This window comes from Manacus vitellinus, unplaced genomic scaffold (assembly GCF_001715985.3).
Source record: "Manacus vitellinus isolate BGI_N305 unplaced genomic scaffold, ASM171598v3 scaffold_25_pilon, whole genome shotgun sequence".
In the NCBI taxonomy this organism is placed as follows: Eukaryota; Metazoa; Chordata; class Aves; order Passeriformes; family Pipridae; genus Manacus; species Manacus vitellinus.
The window spans coordinates 8,260,502-8,275,075 of record NW_021939882.1 but is presented as its reverse complement, the minus strand read 5'-3'; the positions used below and the strand labels follow the sequence as shown (position 1 = coordinate 8,275,075).

Here is a 14,574-nt window from a genome sequence, read left to right as displayed (position 1 = left end):
TTGGAGCCTATGGGTGAGCATAAATAAGGTCAATGGTGGTTTCAAAGCATAGAAGACAAATGGAAGACAGGAAGAAAAAAAAATGGAGGTTACTTACCAGTAACCAGAGAGATTTGCCTCCAAATATCCACACTCCTAGTTTCATGTGGCAAAAGTGCCCATCTCCAAGAGTGAGGATACACAGAGGTAAGTTATGATGGACAAAAGCCATTTCTTGATCAGACTTGCTCAAACTCTAATAAGGCCACTTTCGGCAGATGGATCATCAGCACACAAAGATAACTGTGGTCATGTGGTCACGACCAGATTTGGAGGAATGAGGAGGCCCCAAAATATCACCTTCTACAGTTATTTTCCTCTATGCCAGTCTTTGACATGCCATGATTTTAGGTCAATGAGAGGTCGTTCTAGAACCACAGAAGGTAGGAAGGAGATGGGTTTGATAGCAATTCAGTAGGCAGAGGCAATACCATCTGCTGAAGTCTAGGAGTGTAGAAATTAGAGATGAAGAAATACAGTAAACAAAAAATACTTGGCAGGTTTATTTCATGCATGGATCTCAAAGTACTTTAAAAAGATGGGTATTGCACCCATTTTACAGAGGAGGAAACTGAGGCACAGAGAGGTTAAGTGGTGTAGACAAAGTTATGCAGGGAGACTAGTGACATGCTTGAGATTAGAGCACAATCTCATTATTCCCCAAGTTCCTCTCCTTAATCTTCAGCAGCAGACTGCACCTCTTCACTAGACCCTTATCACATTCCTCCAAAATAATGCTCAGCCTTCTTTGCCACATAGAAAAAGCGTTCTTTCCACTTAGGAGATTCCTCCAGTCTCTCATGTATCTGAGCCATACAAACATCTGCACATTTGCCACTGTTTTGAAATTCTGCTCTCTTCTCCCACCACGCTGTCCCCTGGCACTGAAGAACAATCTCTGCCGTGACACTGGTGTTCCACACTTCAAAAATACACCTAAACTTAGCTCAAGGCTGGTGCCTTTTGTGTGGCCCTTCTAAAACAAGGCACACCCCCCACACCTTGACCAGATGGAGGACCTGAGGCAGGCACAGACTGGAGCTGGGCACAGGCTGGAGCTGGGCACAGACACAAGGCAGGGCCCTTGCTGGTCTCAGCAGTGAGAGCTGCTCACACAGTGCCCAGAGGAGCTGAGCTGCTGCTGGACACAGAGCAGCAGCCACCCCACAGGAATGGAAGGGTCTCTCTTTTTGGACATGATTTTGCCAGCGTGTCTGCCCACCTGCCTCCCTTCTGCCCTCAGCTACCCCCAGGCATGTCCCACTGCTACCAGGATGGGATAAGGGATGAGTTAAAGAGCAATGGCAGAACACGGGCTTATTTCCCTCTATCCTGCAGTCCCTGCCTTTCTCCCTTGGAATCTCCCTCCCTCAGGGCAGCTATGCCAGGGAGTCAGTCCTGAGCTTTGGTTCCTGATCAGGGAGTGGCTCACTGGAGGTGCAGACCTCCTGCACACCCTTTCCCTCCTTCCTGAGCCCTGTAAGGGAACAGACAGTAGAAGATTTTCCATGCAAATTTTTGAGGGACTTTGGCAGAAAACAACTGCTGGAAGGTGACATGCACTCACTGTGTCCCCAAATGATTGATGAGACTATGGCCTCAAACAGGGATGTGTTTTATAACTGAGCAGTCAATATGTCTCAAACTGGCACATGAGCAATTAAAGACCTCTGCCTCTCTTTTTCCCATGCCACTATAATCTTTAATTTGAATTATAGGAGGCCAAAGACTGTACCTTGTTTTAAAAGATTTTCCATGGCATTCAGCATTTCTCAGAGGCCTCTGCCAATAATGTCTCTGCCTCCAGCCCTCCTGAGTGAATACAGTGGTTACCAGCACCTGCAGCCTCACTCTGCTCTGAGAGGGAGCCTGTGCCTGGCAGCAAGTGCCAGCAGGACCAGCTTATCCTCCCTGTTCTTCTCATAGGTGCATCAAATTCACAACAGTGCAACAACAGCTATTCTTTAAATCTAACCAAAAAGAGAAGCTGCCCAGAGCAAATCTCTAAGCACCTGAAAAAGGAACTAAGCTTCGTTGAAGCAAACGAGGAACCTCCAGCACCACCAATAATCATTAGCAAATTGTGAATTAATTCATCCAGATAAGGATATTTAGTGCTGTTACACTTGCTATACCAAAACACACTGTTAAGGGGAAATAATACTATTTAGCCCAGACCATCTATTGCATCAACTTGTGCTACATAAATGGAAAGTATGGTTTTAAAAGGGTGATGCACAGGACACCATGGAATAGTTTACAACAGCTCTTCTTGTTCTTGCCCTTGATTTTCTCCAGGATGAACTTCCTCCCTGTCCCACGTGTGGCATAGAAGGAGGTTTCCTAAGCTGCTGCCATCCAGAATACCTAGTGCTGAGGTGAGACGATGAAAAATTGCTTCTCCTAATGTCCAGAAAGGTTATGCCTCCCTCCTGAATCTTACAATGACTGCACCTAGTGGTTGCATACAGCCAGCCCCACAGGTTGACTAACTATTAAATGTGTTTGACAAATGAAATATAAACTAAATTATGGCAAAGGACAGCAGGTTCAGAAAATCATTAATGACCGGAAAATGAGTTTTTGACCTATAGGCAGCCATTAGTGCTTTTGTGAACCTCTCTGGCATTTGTGAAAATGCTGTTGTAGTTTACCTTGACCATTTAGACCAATTAGAGACAGCAGGGAGAGGTGTTTATCTAGAAGTTAGCTTGGGGTTCATTATCCTTGCATTCTACTAGAAATTCGTAATTACTGTCAGAACTTATTTGGTTGCTTTTTGACTGCATTTCATAATTGCTAATGCTTATCATATTCATAACACACAATTAGCACATAAAAATGTTTCTATATATGGTACATGAAGAACATAACATTACACAAGAAGCACAACACAAAAAGCAAACACAATGAAGCAAACAAACCATATCAAATTATATGGGAAAGAGCTCATGTCTTACCTATGTTTAAACTCTTTATTTCTTTATAGAAAGGGAACAGAAGAAAAAAGAACAAACAGTTAGCTGAAGAATAGATGGTAAAGCAAACATAGTATTTGTTTTATTTTACAAAAGGACACAGGAGAAGATTCTTATCTCTTTTCAGCACTAGCCTTGGCTTAGTTTACAGATGAAGAGAGACTGGGAGGGATAGAGTTCCCTATAGGATACCCCTGCCCCCACCCCCACCCCTCACATACAGGAAACTTTCTGGACCATTGAAAAGAGTTTTCACTTGGAAATATGTGCAGCTTGTGGGCTGGGAGTGAGAGAAACTAGCAGTTTTCTGAATACAGAGCTGGGCAGGGAGAAGCACCAGGCTTAGGATGTTGTCTGGAAGCTGGAGGTAAATTCTTTAGTCCAAATAGTTTTCCAACAGGCTATTTCTAAACAAATTTCTACTATGCAGTTTGTTTTCCTCTCCTTCCAGTCACTAAAATAATTGCTTAAAGCAAGTTTGGATGCTCCTTGGTATCTGTTTAAGTCCACCAAAGCAAATGTCAGGGTGAAAAAAACCCCTTCTAAGTGAGCAGTAAGGTACTGTACAAAGGGGGATAAACAGCATTAACTGATCCACAGTTTACTGCCCAGACACAAAGCCAAGGGAGGAGTGTCCTCTGCTTCCCAGAAGAAAATTAATACATTCTCCACACCACAGTGTTTCACTGTGTTGATGTAATTTCTATTTAGGAATATCCAGCTGAAGGAAACAAAGAGGTACATGACTCCTGAGCTGCAGCACTCAAGGCACAGCCCCCAGCTTGTAGTACCAGTGTTAAGTGGGACATGCAGCACTTGAGTCAAAATCCCTATTTGCCATTCCAATCAGGCACCTTCATAAAGGACAGTGTGAAGCAAATATGCACACTGGGATATTCTGACTTATGAAGTTACTCAAGATTTATATTGGTTTGTGTGAAACCAAAATTACATCAGTTGTGAAATCTAAATAAAGTGATGTATTTGGTTTGTAATACTTGTGCTACTGCAACATTATCTACTTGATATAAGCTGAAGACTCTGTTCTTGTTCATACTTAAATGGCTCAAATCTTCAGACTCTTACTTGGGTAACTCATGCAGATTTTAAGATGAGCAATGAATCACAATTACTGCTATAGATAATGTTTGCTGGAATGGATCTTAATTCCCTTTAGAGGAACAGGGGGCAAAAGACATCATAATGTAATATAAAACCTGTAAATCCTAAAAATCTGTCAAGTCCTTTGCAGCTGTCCAACAGCACTCACAATACAGTAGCTTCACTGTTCCTTGCTAACAGTTCTAACAGAAGCTAAAGAAACTATGCTGTGGAAAACAGACTTTCATAAAGGAGAAAGTGGACAACAGGAGATTAAGAAGTCCATCTTCCGTTTCTTTACCCATGTTCCTTCCCATTTTCCCTCTCACATGATGAAAACTGAAGTTCCCTCTCAATCTCTCTGGCATAGAAAGAAAGCAAAGTACTCAGACTGATACTGTTGTAAACTTTGAGGCAACATTTTCAAACTCCAGGTGTGCTACAAAGCTTTGTCACTGGCTGATATTAGGAAGTGAGGTGCAGACAGATTCCTTATATTGAATATCCTAACCTGAAAATGTTTTTCTTCACCTATAAAGCTGTAGTCCCATTTACTAGAAAGCTAAATAGAACTGAAAAAATTAGAAAAAAACCCCACCAATTAGCATATTCTATATAATGCAGAGTTTTAGTGCATATTGATATAAATATTTATAGCAGGTCACACGTCCATGCCAGCTACCTTCTGTGGCTTACACTGAGCTGCTAGCAGAAAGCACTGCATGATCCATGACTTTAAAAAAAAAAATATAATGAGGCAGCCTGATGGTGTATGAGGTAGGTGTCAGAGAGTGATTTCAGAGTAGAATTGGCCTGAATCAGATCTCTTTTCTCTTATATAGAATCAGAATTCACAATAGTGACATCAACAGAATGACATGAATGAAAGAGAGGTGTAAAATAGAGCTAGGCCTCCTATTCCTTAACAGTCCAATCATTTTGTGCTTTTTCCCACTAATTAAAAACTAAAAGTACAGTGGAAGGAGAGGAATTGGTGATTGGTTATATCATTAGGAAAAGACTAGTGACCTAAATTCACTCTATGTGCTTTTGCAGCTATATCCAATTTCCAGGAGCACTAATGCTACTGCCTCAGGGGGCTCCAGAAGGGTCAGCACACAGCCAGTGCACAGTATTTTTCTTTATTTTTCTGCAAATCTTCAATAGTGCTGTAAGTATAAGGTCCAGTTACATGAGTTAGGGTATGAAGCAATAGCTCTTGCCTCTCCTAGAAGAATGAAAAAAGGAGATGGAACAGAAATGGGTGAAGTGGTACACTCTACACTCATGCCTTCCCTATTAAGTGACCAAATCTTTAGCTTGGAAGGGGGCACGGGACAGTGGGACAGTTACAATCTCAAAAAGAGTTGTGATGATGCAAAATGGCTCTGTATGTCAACCTGAACTGCACTTGTCAACCTACAGGAACAGACAAGAATGGGAAAGTGGCTCTCAAAACCACAGACAGGAAAACCTTCTCTCTAACCTCGTGAGACTGTTACACCTCCACTTATCACTGTGGCTCAGGACCTAAGGGCAGTCAGGTCTGTAGTTTTCAAACAAAACTAAAAGATATATAGCACCAAAGGGAGATTGTATCAATGATCACTAATGAGACAGAAGGGGATGGTTTGTATTTTTTGTACAAGTGAATTTGTACTCTTAATTTCTTCTCTGTAGTCACTGCTCTGATAAGCTACAGGCTTTTGAACTGTGCATTTCTGTGCCCCATTTCTCCACTGGAATTTAAATAGGTTGAAAGTGACAATGTTTTTCAAAATTATAAAAAGTAATGGTAAAGGCTGATTTGAGCACAGGCTCCAGAAGTGAAGCACTAAGGTTGACACCTTACCTCAGCTCCAATATGCTAGTGACGTTCCTGGAGGGGAAGATACGCCGGATATAGTTAAAATCTCCAACAAAGAGACTTCCATCAATACCCACTGCCAGTGCTACAGGGGCCAAAAGCTTATTTCCTTCTGCCAGACCATTGCAGCTTGGACAGGATATGCTTCTCCGGCGCCCATTCCCCATAATGCTGGTTATCACAGCCGGCTGCTGAGTTAGGAACTGGTTTTCTCCGTTGCCTTTGTGCAATATACCTAATGACAAAGAGCAGAAGAAGTGGTTATTACCACCATTCATTGCAAGGGACTTCAGGCTGTTCTCTTTCCAACAGCTGCTCTTAAGGACTGTGCACTGAAAAGACTCCAGCATTTGGGTTTTCGGTCGAACAAGGAGAGCAAAAGGGCTTTGCAGTAGTGAAAATAAAGGTGTAATGAGATTCAGCGTTGAAAAGCACACACATACACACCCACAGACCCAAACCTAGAACACCTTTGGCGTTCATTATGAAAGAAAACACTGCCACACAGCTCTGGCCTGGTACTGTGGTTTAGACTGTGATAATAACTGGGAAACAAGAAGGCAAACAGTGGTGAACACATGTTCCTTATTTGTGTGCCTGGATCCTCTCATTCCAGTTTCCTATATCATGTTTTGTCTGGAATTTTGTGCCAACCTCACTGTTCTCTTTCCACCTCTCAGTCTTTCATACTTCTTTTTAATGGAAAATGAAAAATGAGAAACGGAGGCACCAGAGAAGATGATAACACAGCAAATGAAAAGATAGGAGAAAGATGAAACTCCCAGAAGGGCTACTAAGGATCAGTGATAAAAGGCAACAGGGAAGCTAGTGGTACAGATCTTTATGAGGCTTCAAGGAAATACGTTCAAGATAGGATTTATTTTCAAAATATTTGTTAAAAGAGCATACCCCTGCTCCAAGAAGAGAGTGGATTCTCTGACAGAGTGATCATTTTCAGTGTCATCAAAAACTGTGGACATCTGGCTGGAAAGTTTCAGCCTCATGTTGTTTGAGAAATGCAGCTGCATGATCCTGATGTAACTGGTGACAACAGTGTCACGTACTACCCAAATATCTGTTTCAACAGTGTTGGATCCACTGCCCAGCACTGGAAGTGTGTTCAAATCTTGCCTGTTCTGAAGGCTACTTTAGATTTATTGAGCAAAAATATCCTTTGCTATTTGTTAACGCAGGGATCAGCAGGAAGGCTGTAAAAAACACTTTGTAGGGATCAAATAAAATATGTGCTGAGCATTCAGCTCCCAAAGAGTAAAATATGGAGATCAGAAACATTCAGCTTAGGATATGGAAGGACAAATAGAAGTGAGGAAAATACAGACAGGTGACAAATGAGAAAGACAAATGAAACCCAGTATCTAGTCACAGACTCACACTTCTTGTAAGCCCCATCTCAGAGGGAAAAAATGTCAAGCAAAAGGAACCAGTAATGGGTGTAGTTCATAAAAAAAAAAAAAGAAGGAAGACAAAAAGATATTACAGTGGAATAAATGAACAACAGAATACAAGACAGAGATTTGGATTCAGAAAGTCATGTTGTGCAGAACAGTCAAAAATTTGTTGCAAAACAATTTCTGACAGCTGAAACTTGTTCCAGACCTTACTGAGCTAAAGATGAAACAAAAAGAGTGGAGAAACTGCATTTTTTGAAAGTGTAAATATAATGCAAGTAAAAAGTGTTTGCAGACAAAACTCCATATAGGACAGACAACACATGGAATTAACTAACTCACCACTCTTGACATTAAGCACATGGTGTTTATCCAGGGACCATCCTCCTAAGTTTGAAGGATCTAGTTCAAATCCTTGCAGCAGTGCTGTCCTCTTCTCCCATAGAATGAGACTGGGGCAAGTCTCATATTCAAAACCCACAGACACTGAAAAAAAAGAAAATCTAATATACTTCCTGAACAAACATTGAATTAAATGTCTAGAGCGTATTCCCAATAATCAGCATTCCAGTTTCCCTCGAGAAGATGGAGTGATTATATTAATCCCTTTTATTCTACAATATTGTATTCAGATTTTTGACTAGACACAAATTTGAAACTTCATTCACATGTACTCTGCAGGGATCTGATCACTTCTATCTTAACAGCTCACATTGGGAAGTGACTGGTTTGGTGGAAGGAGAGTGAGAAATACAATTTTTAAAATATAACAAAATTATTCTATCAGATAACAGGACAAGATTAAATTCTTTATTTGCCAGATGTTCATGGCATTTATTTAGTGTATTCATTTTACATACCATATACCAAACAGCAGTGAAAACTTTGTGTGCACTTAAACACAAGTGCACTGTAAGCATTACTCAGGAAAGCATTATCCCATGCAATAATGTAAGAAAGAAAAGCTATAGCAAAGAAGAATTTAAGAAAACATAGAAAATAATTAACATTTTAAAAATAAGCTGTTGTTTCTACACTGGCACAGCTCTGATGCTCATCTTTAGCACTGTTGTATAAAAATTATTCTGATACTCAATGAAAACTGAAAAATATTATGATGATCACTCTTTTTCCCACCCACTAAACCCAAGCAAACTAAAAATAGCTACAGAACTACAAGACTGAACAGCACTAGAAGAACAGCATTTTCATTTCAAATGTGTTATACCACAAGAGACTACAATAATGGCATGTGTGAAAACCCAAGTGCACTGCAGACTGCCAGCCATGGGGATCATTTGTTAACAGAATAAAACCAGAAACATAATGATGGACTAGGTTTCACCTAAGTTCCTGTGTCCAGTTTTTCCTATTTCCTGGTCTAAACCTTCTAAGTCAGGTACCAATCAGGAAACAAAAGCATGTTAATGGAGTTTAGACACTCTGAATATGATCTTTAATGTGTAAAAGGACAGTAACACAAAGATAAACTGTGTCAGGGAGACAAGAACTGTTCAGTCTATACTTCCTCCTCCACAAGAAATGTCTGCAGTTTTCTTGCTTAGAATTACAGGTGTCACTTGGAACGTTTTGGAGCTTGTATGTGCTGACTTACCTACAGCATCTGACAACCCATACACCTTCTGACCATATGCATCTGTTTTGTCCCAGATAAATGTATATGCCAAGTTGGGAGATGCCTGAAATGATTTTTGAAACAAATGCCCTTCAACTGCTACCATCAAATGAACTTTGATGAGATTCAGAGGCACAAGTGTCTGAGTCATGATGATCTTCAGCAAGGATTTGTATCCAGCAGTACGGGAACTCAGGTAGCTGAGCTTTATACTAGAGCCAGGGATCTCAATTTCTTCATGAAGAACCTGAACATGAAAAAGATCAAGCATTTCACATTAGTGATTTTTATTTATTTATTTATTTTAATATCACCTTGCATATTCTTATGAACTTATGACTTTCTGCTACTGGGAATGGCTATCCTAAGCTGACATTTCTAACAAATAATTATTGGGTATCTGGGTAGGCATTATTTTTAGAGTACAAGTATTTTTACTGCATGTTATATGCAAGGGAAACATGAGAAACACAGTCACAGGAACCCACAACTTCCACTAACAGCATAAAGACTAACCGAATACAGTGAAACAAGTGTCAGGAGAGTTTTCCTTTGTCCTAAGTAACAAACAAGGAAACAGCATGTGGTTAGCACCACATGCCAAGCCTTTGCAAAATTCTCTCGAACAACCTAAGCTGTCAACTGAAACACAGAGATATACTTGATATATTGTATCATAGTGGGACAGTGCAAGGTAGTCAAAGATAAATGTGTCCGGGTGACACAAGCCTGGGATATCTCCTGCAGCCCTCGCTAGAAAACCTGGTACCTGTCACAACAAATGCAGCTCTACAGAGGCATTTGCTGCAGCAATTGCAGGGACATAGTGACTCTGATTTCTGTATCCTTTTCACTCCCACTGTTCTTACCTGGGTTTCTGGCACGATGGGATTCCGGCTGGGAGCATCACTGAAGAAAGTTGAGAGTGGTGATGAAATGATGACTGGGTCAGGACGGACAAACCCACTCAGATCACAGCTGGGAATGGAGTTCTCCTCTGTCTTCATCACAAGTGTGTCCATGGCATAGAAGCTATTCCATGGCAGCCACACTGTCCTCTCCTGACTCATAAACGGGGCCCGCTCAAAGTGCAAGGTCAGGGAAGCTCCACCGTTTGCAACCAAGTCAAACCTAGAAAAACGTGGCCTTTAGAAGTGACAAGACTGAATAATTCCAGTAATAGCATTCCTGGTTAATGACACAGAGGTATACCTGTAGCCATGGGTTCATGCCTGGTTTTGGCTGGGATGGGGTTAATTTTCTTCCTAAGAGCTGCCATAGTGCTGAGTTTTGGACTCAGGGTGACAATAAAGTTGGTAACACAGGGGTGTTTTTGTTATTGCTGAGCAGTGCTCTCACAGAGTCAGAGACTTTCCTCCTCCTCACCCCACTCCACCCCACCAGAGGGCAGAATGTGGGTGCACAAGGAGTTGGGAGGGGACACAGCTGGGACAGCTGACCCCAAAAGACCCAAGGGATATCCCAGGCCATATGGTGCCATGCTCAGTATATAAACTAGGGGAGAAGCTGCTCCAGATCTGGCTGGGTATTTCTTTCTCTTTTTGTTATTTTCCTTTCCATTACAATTTACTATAATATTTATTTTATTTCAGTTATTAAACTGTTTTTATCTCAACCCACGAGTTTTCTTACTTTTACCCTTCTGATTCTCTCCCCGTCCCACCGGAGGTGGGGAGAGGGAGAGGACCTTGATTATGCTTTAAATGTCATGCTCCAAATGATCAATAATGGGATGTGAACCTCTGGCAACTAAACAGCTGAAAAACAGCCAAGACAAGCAATGATTGGAAGTCACCTGGACAAACCTCATCCTGATATAAAATCTGCATTAAATAATTTAAAAAATGCCCAACAGACAAACCACCACATTTATTATTACAAGCCACCTTTATGTAGAATAAGCAGAGAAGCCAAGTTCATTCTGAGCTGGACAATGAATTATCCCTTTCCTGAAAGACCCTGTCCATCAAGCACAGAATGGGACAGGTGGCAGTAACAGAATAGTAATGAGAAGTGTTCTACAAATAAGAATTCCTGTCCCCAGGATAACTGATCTGTCATTTTTCAGACATATTAGGTGTTTACTCCCAACCTCCCACACAATCACAGCAGTTATGTGGAGCTGCACAGGCATTTGAAATCTGGCCTCAGTGAGTAAAATGCTTCCAGGTTGTTCTGAAAACAGAAGCAGGTATCAGTTGTTCCACGTAAATGCTGGCAACGTAACAAACTACTCAAGGACTTCAACAATTTATTCAGATTTAAATATAGTTCAGCTCACCATTTACTGCAGTATTAAACCACTGAAATCAACATTATACTCTTATTATAACAGATTAATATTCTGGGAAATGTGGCACTTGAATACTCCCTATAGTTCAGTTGACTCATATTAATTATTTCAATTCAATTGTTTGTATGCATGATCAAGACAAAATGGCAAATGTTTACAATGGCTGTGTCAGATACACTGCTTTAGGTACCACAGCCAGTAAACCAGATAAACCATGACACATTGACTTTTGTTTATCTGAATCTGTGTGCATTTCAAATAAGCTGATACAAGGGGGAAAAAACACTTTTTGCACAGCAGGAAATTGTCTAAATATATTCAATTAGAATCTTTTGATTACATTCTACCCTGAAGAAACTCAAAAGAGAGTGGATCTTCAAAAGGAAAGAGAGGCAGAAGGGAACTTTTAACAAAATATACTATTCCATAATGATACTTTTCTTTCTCCTAGAAGTGTTAGCCTGCATTGCATTTTAAAATAAAATATTTCTGGTCTCAGCTGGATATTGCTGCAGTCCACAAATGTTTTCATAGATACAGAGCAATTTTCTGAAAGGAGCCTGCCTGCTAACACGTCATTACCAGAAGCCAGCCTGTTCGTATTTACATGCAGTTAGTATTCAAAATGCCACGTGAAAAATTACTTTTGTGTTTACTTAATAGCTCTTTGCCCTGGGAGGAAGGCAATGCCTGATACCACATGGTTGCATCAGATCACACCATCTGTTAATCAGCAAAGACACCACATATGAAAGAGGGGCTCAATGAAGCAGGGACACTCACGTGCCATCCTGACGAGTGATGGTGTAGCCGTACTTTGGATACTTGACAAACGACACGTTGACCCCAACTAGAGGAGTTCCATCTGTAGTCACCACTTGGCCTCTTATGAGAGACACAAGACTGAAAAAAGAAGGAGAATTAAAGGTATTAATTGCAAAAGGGAAGCTATGTTGTTTATAAACGGAGCAGTGGAACACTTGTGCCTCATTTACTCTAAATCCAATTTTCTCCAGAGATTTTTTCTAATATTGAAGAACCACAATATTGCCCAGGTCCCTCTATACACCTAAATCAAGACACTGTTCATCTGTGCAGTGAGATGTGTATACAGAATGGGAGTTAGTGCTCTCCTTGGCTAACAAGGCTTTGCCTCATTGTCTAATGAGGCTTTGCAGAGTAGAAATCTCCCTCAGAGTCAGCCAGGCCAGAGCTGTGACCCTACGGCCCCACTAAAGCTCAAAAGCCTCCCTGTGTACAATAACATGCCTGTGGGTACCTAATACACCTAAAAAATATGGTGCAATGCCATATCTTTTTTTTTACACAACCAGTTCTCCAAGTCAGGGTTCACATTCCCTCATCTTAGGGAATGACTGGTGTTCCTGCACCGCATTCGGTCCTGATTTGGAACCCTGCTTTGCACTTTGCCAGCAGGAAGAAGGATTTGGTTTTAAGGCCAGCTTTATGCACAGGTAAAACAAAGAGTTTTCTCAGCCAGCAGGATAAGCAGCTTTGCTCAACCTAAGGGAGATGAAGATGAACTATTCCTCCAAGAGGCACAGTCAGTTTTTTCTCTTTGGAGAGTGCTTGTTAAGTGCCCAGTGGGCAGAGAGTGCTGCTGCTCCCAGCTGGAGAGGAGTCTCCAGCCCTGGCTCCTTTCCCTTCCTCCTTCCCTGTACCCTGAGAGAAGCAGATCGGTGGGGGTGGAAGCTGCTTGGTAAGAGGGAGATGGAAAAGGAAAAGCTCCTTGTAGATGGCTTCCATTTCTACACTGGAAACGTGAAAACAGGACAAGTTAACCCAGGAAACAGGGAGAGAGTTAAATCCTCTTAACCCATAACCTCAGGGATCACAACCCCACATTTTCCTAATGTATTTTACTGGCTATTTAAAAACTACTTCCTTGTATTTTTAATTCCAAACAGGTGTAATATTTTCTTCGATATTACATAAAAGAAACTAATTAATGAAAATTAATCATTTCTGTTATTTTTCTTTTAGAACTTTCAACTGCTTCTTGACCCTTCAGGTCAAATTTTAATTTGCAAAATAACACTTCATATCAGAGTATGGAATTTAATAGAAATTGATACTTGCTAAGAAAATCTACTTAGGAACATACTGGACAAAGATAATTGCCTTGGCATTATTCATTTTGCTTCAATTATGTTATGTCATAAACACGGAGAAATAGTTGCAGGAAAAAGGTCACTCGAGCTTCTCTAAGGAAACTGTGCTGAAAGTAGATTTAGAAAGAAATCATCATATGGCAGAAGAGAATGAATAATGTCCATGACTTAATTGTTTTCTACCTTAAATTTTAATATTTCAGGAAATAATGTGAATAAAATATTTTGGTCAATAATCTTCCTTTTCATTTCTAAAATGCTAAAATCAAGCACACAATGGATCTTAAAATAAGCTAAAATGTAGTCAAAATCTGGATTTATAAGAAGCAATATTTTGACTAATAGTCACACATAGGACAACCTTTCTTTGCTAATCTTTTAAAAGTGTAACTTACAAATTAAGGTGATACATGAAGCGCTTTTCCCTTTTTTTTAAAACAAGGAATTTAAATGTGTAAAAACACCTAGCTTTTTTTTTTTTCTAAAAACTTCATCTTATTTCTGCACAGAAATGATTAATGAGACTTAAATATTTTTGCAATCAATAAATTTTGTTATTTATTGCTTTAGCAGGGTAGGAAATAACTTCTTTTTCTTATACTAAGACTGGAAAAAATTAATAACCACTATTTTGTCCCACTTTTTCATGTCTCTCAATGGAATGAGAGCAAACAGAGCCAGTACCTTTCATGGGAGCTACTTCTTGGGACTATGGCAGCTTCAGTATATGTAAAACTTGGGAGTCTAACCCTGTGGCACTTTTTAAAAGTCAAAACCCTTAGTTTTAAAACTTACATTTTGACACTATACATTAATTTGCCTAAAATTGGTACCAAAAATAACAGCTGAGCTGCAGAACTATCAAAAGCACCTTCACAACTTAGAGGCTAAGGCCAATTTTAACGTCATTAATATGCCATTTGCACAGTTATGCTAAAATCTGCAGAGTACTTCAGATGAATAAAACAGAAGTAAGACTCCTGCCACCAGGAACCCTGGAAAACATATTTAAAAAAAAAAATCCATAATTTCAGATGAGATTTTTTTCAAAGGAGCCTCAGGATTGAAGTGCCAGCTCCTGCTTAGCCTAGAGCTCTA

At 40.3% G+C, this 14,574-nt stretch overlaps 1 protein-coding gene across 1 annotated transcript in view; it reads right to left on the bottom strand.

The window, feature by feature from the left end:
• The window catches only part of TENM2 (teneurin transmembrane protein 2), a 489,523-nt gene that overhangs the window by 26,641 nt on the left and 448,308 nt on the right, over nt 1-14,574 (bottom strand). The window contains 6 exon segments of the mRNA XM_029960226.1: nt 3,000-3,020; nt 5,971-6,220; nt 7,737-7,880; nt 9,010-9,277; nt 9,900-10,161; nt 12,128-12,247. Coding sequence (XP_029816086.1) covers nt 3,000-3,020; nt 5,971-6,220; nt 7,737-7,880; nt 9,010-9,277; nt 9,900-10,161; nt 12,128-12,247 — 1,065 coding nt within the window.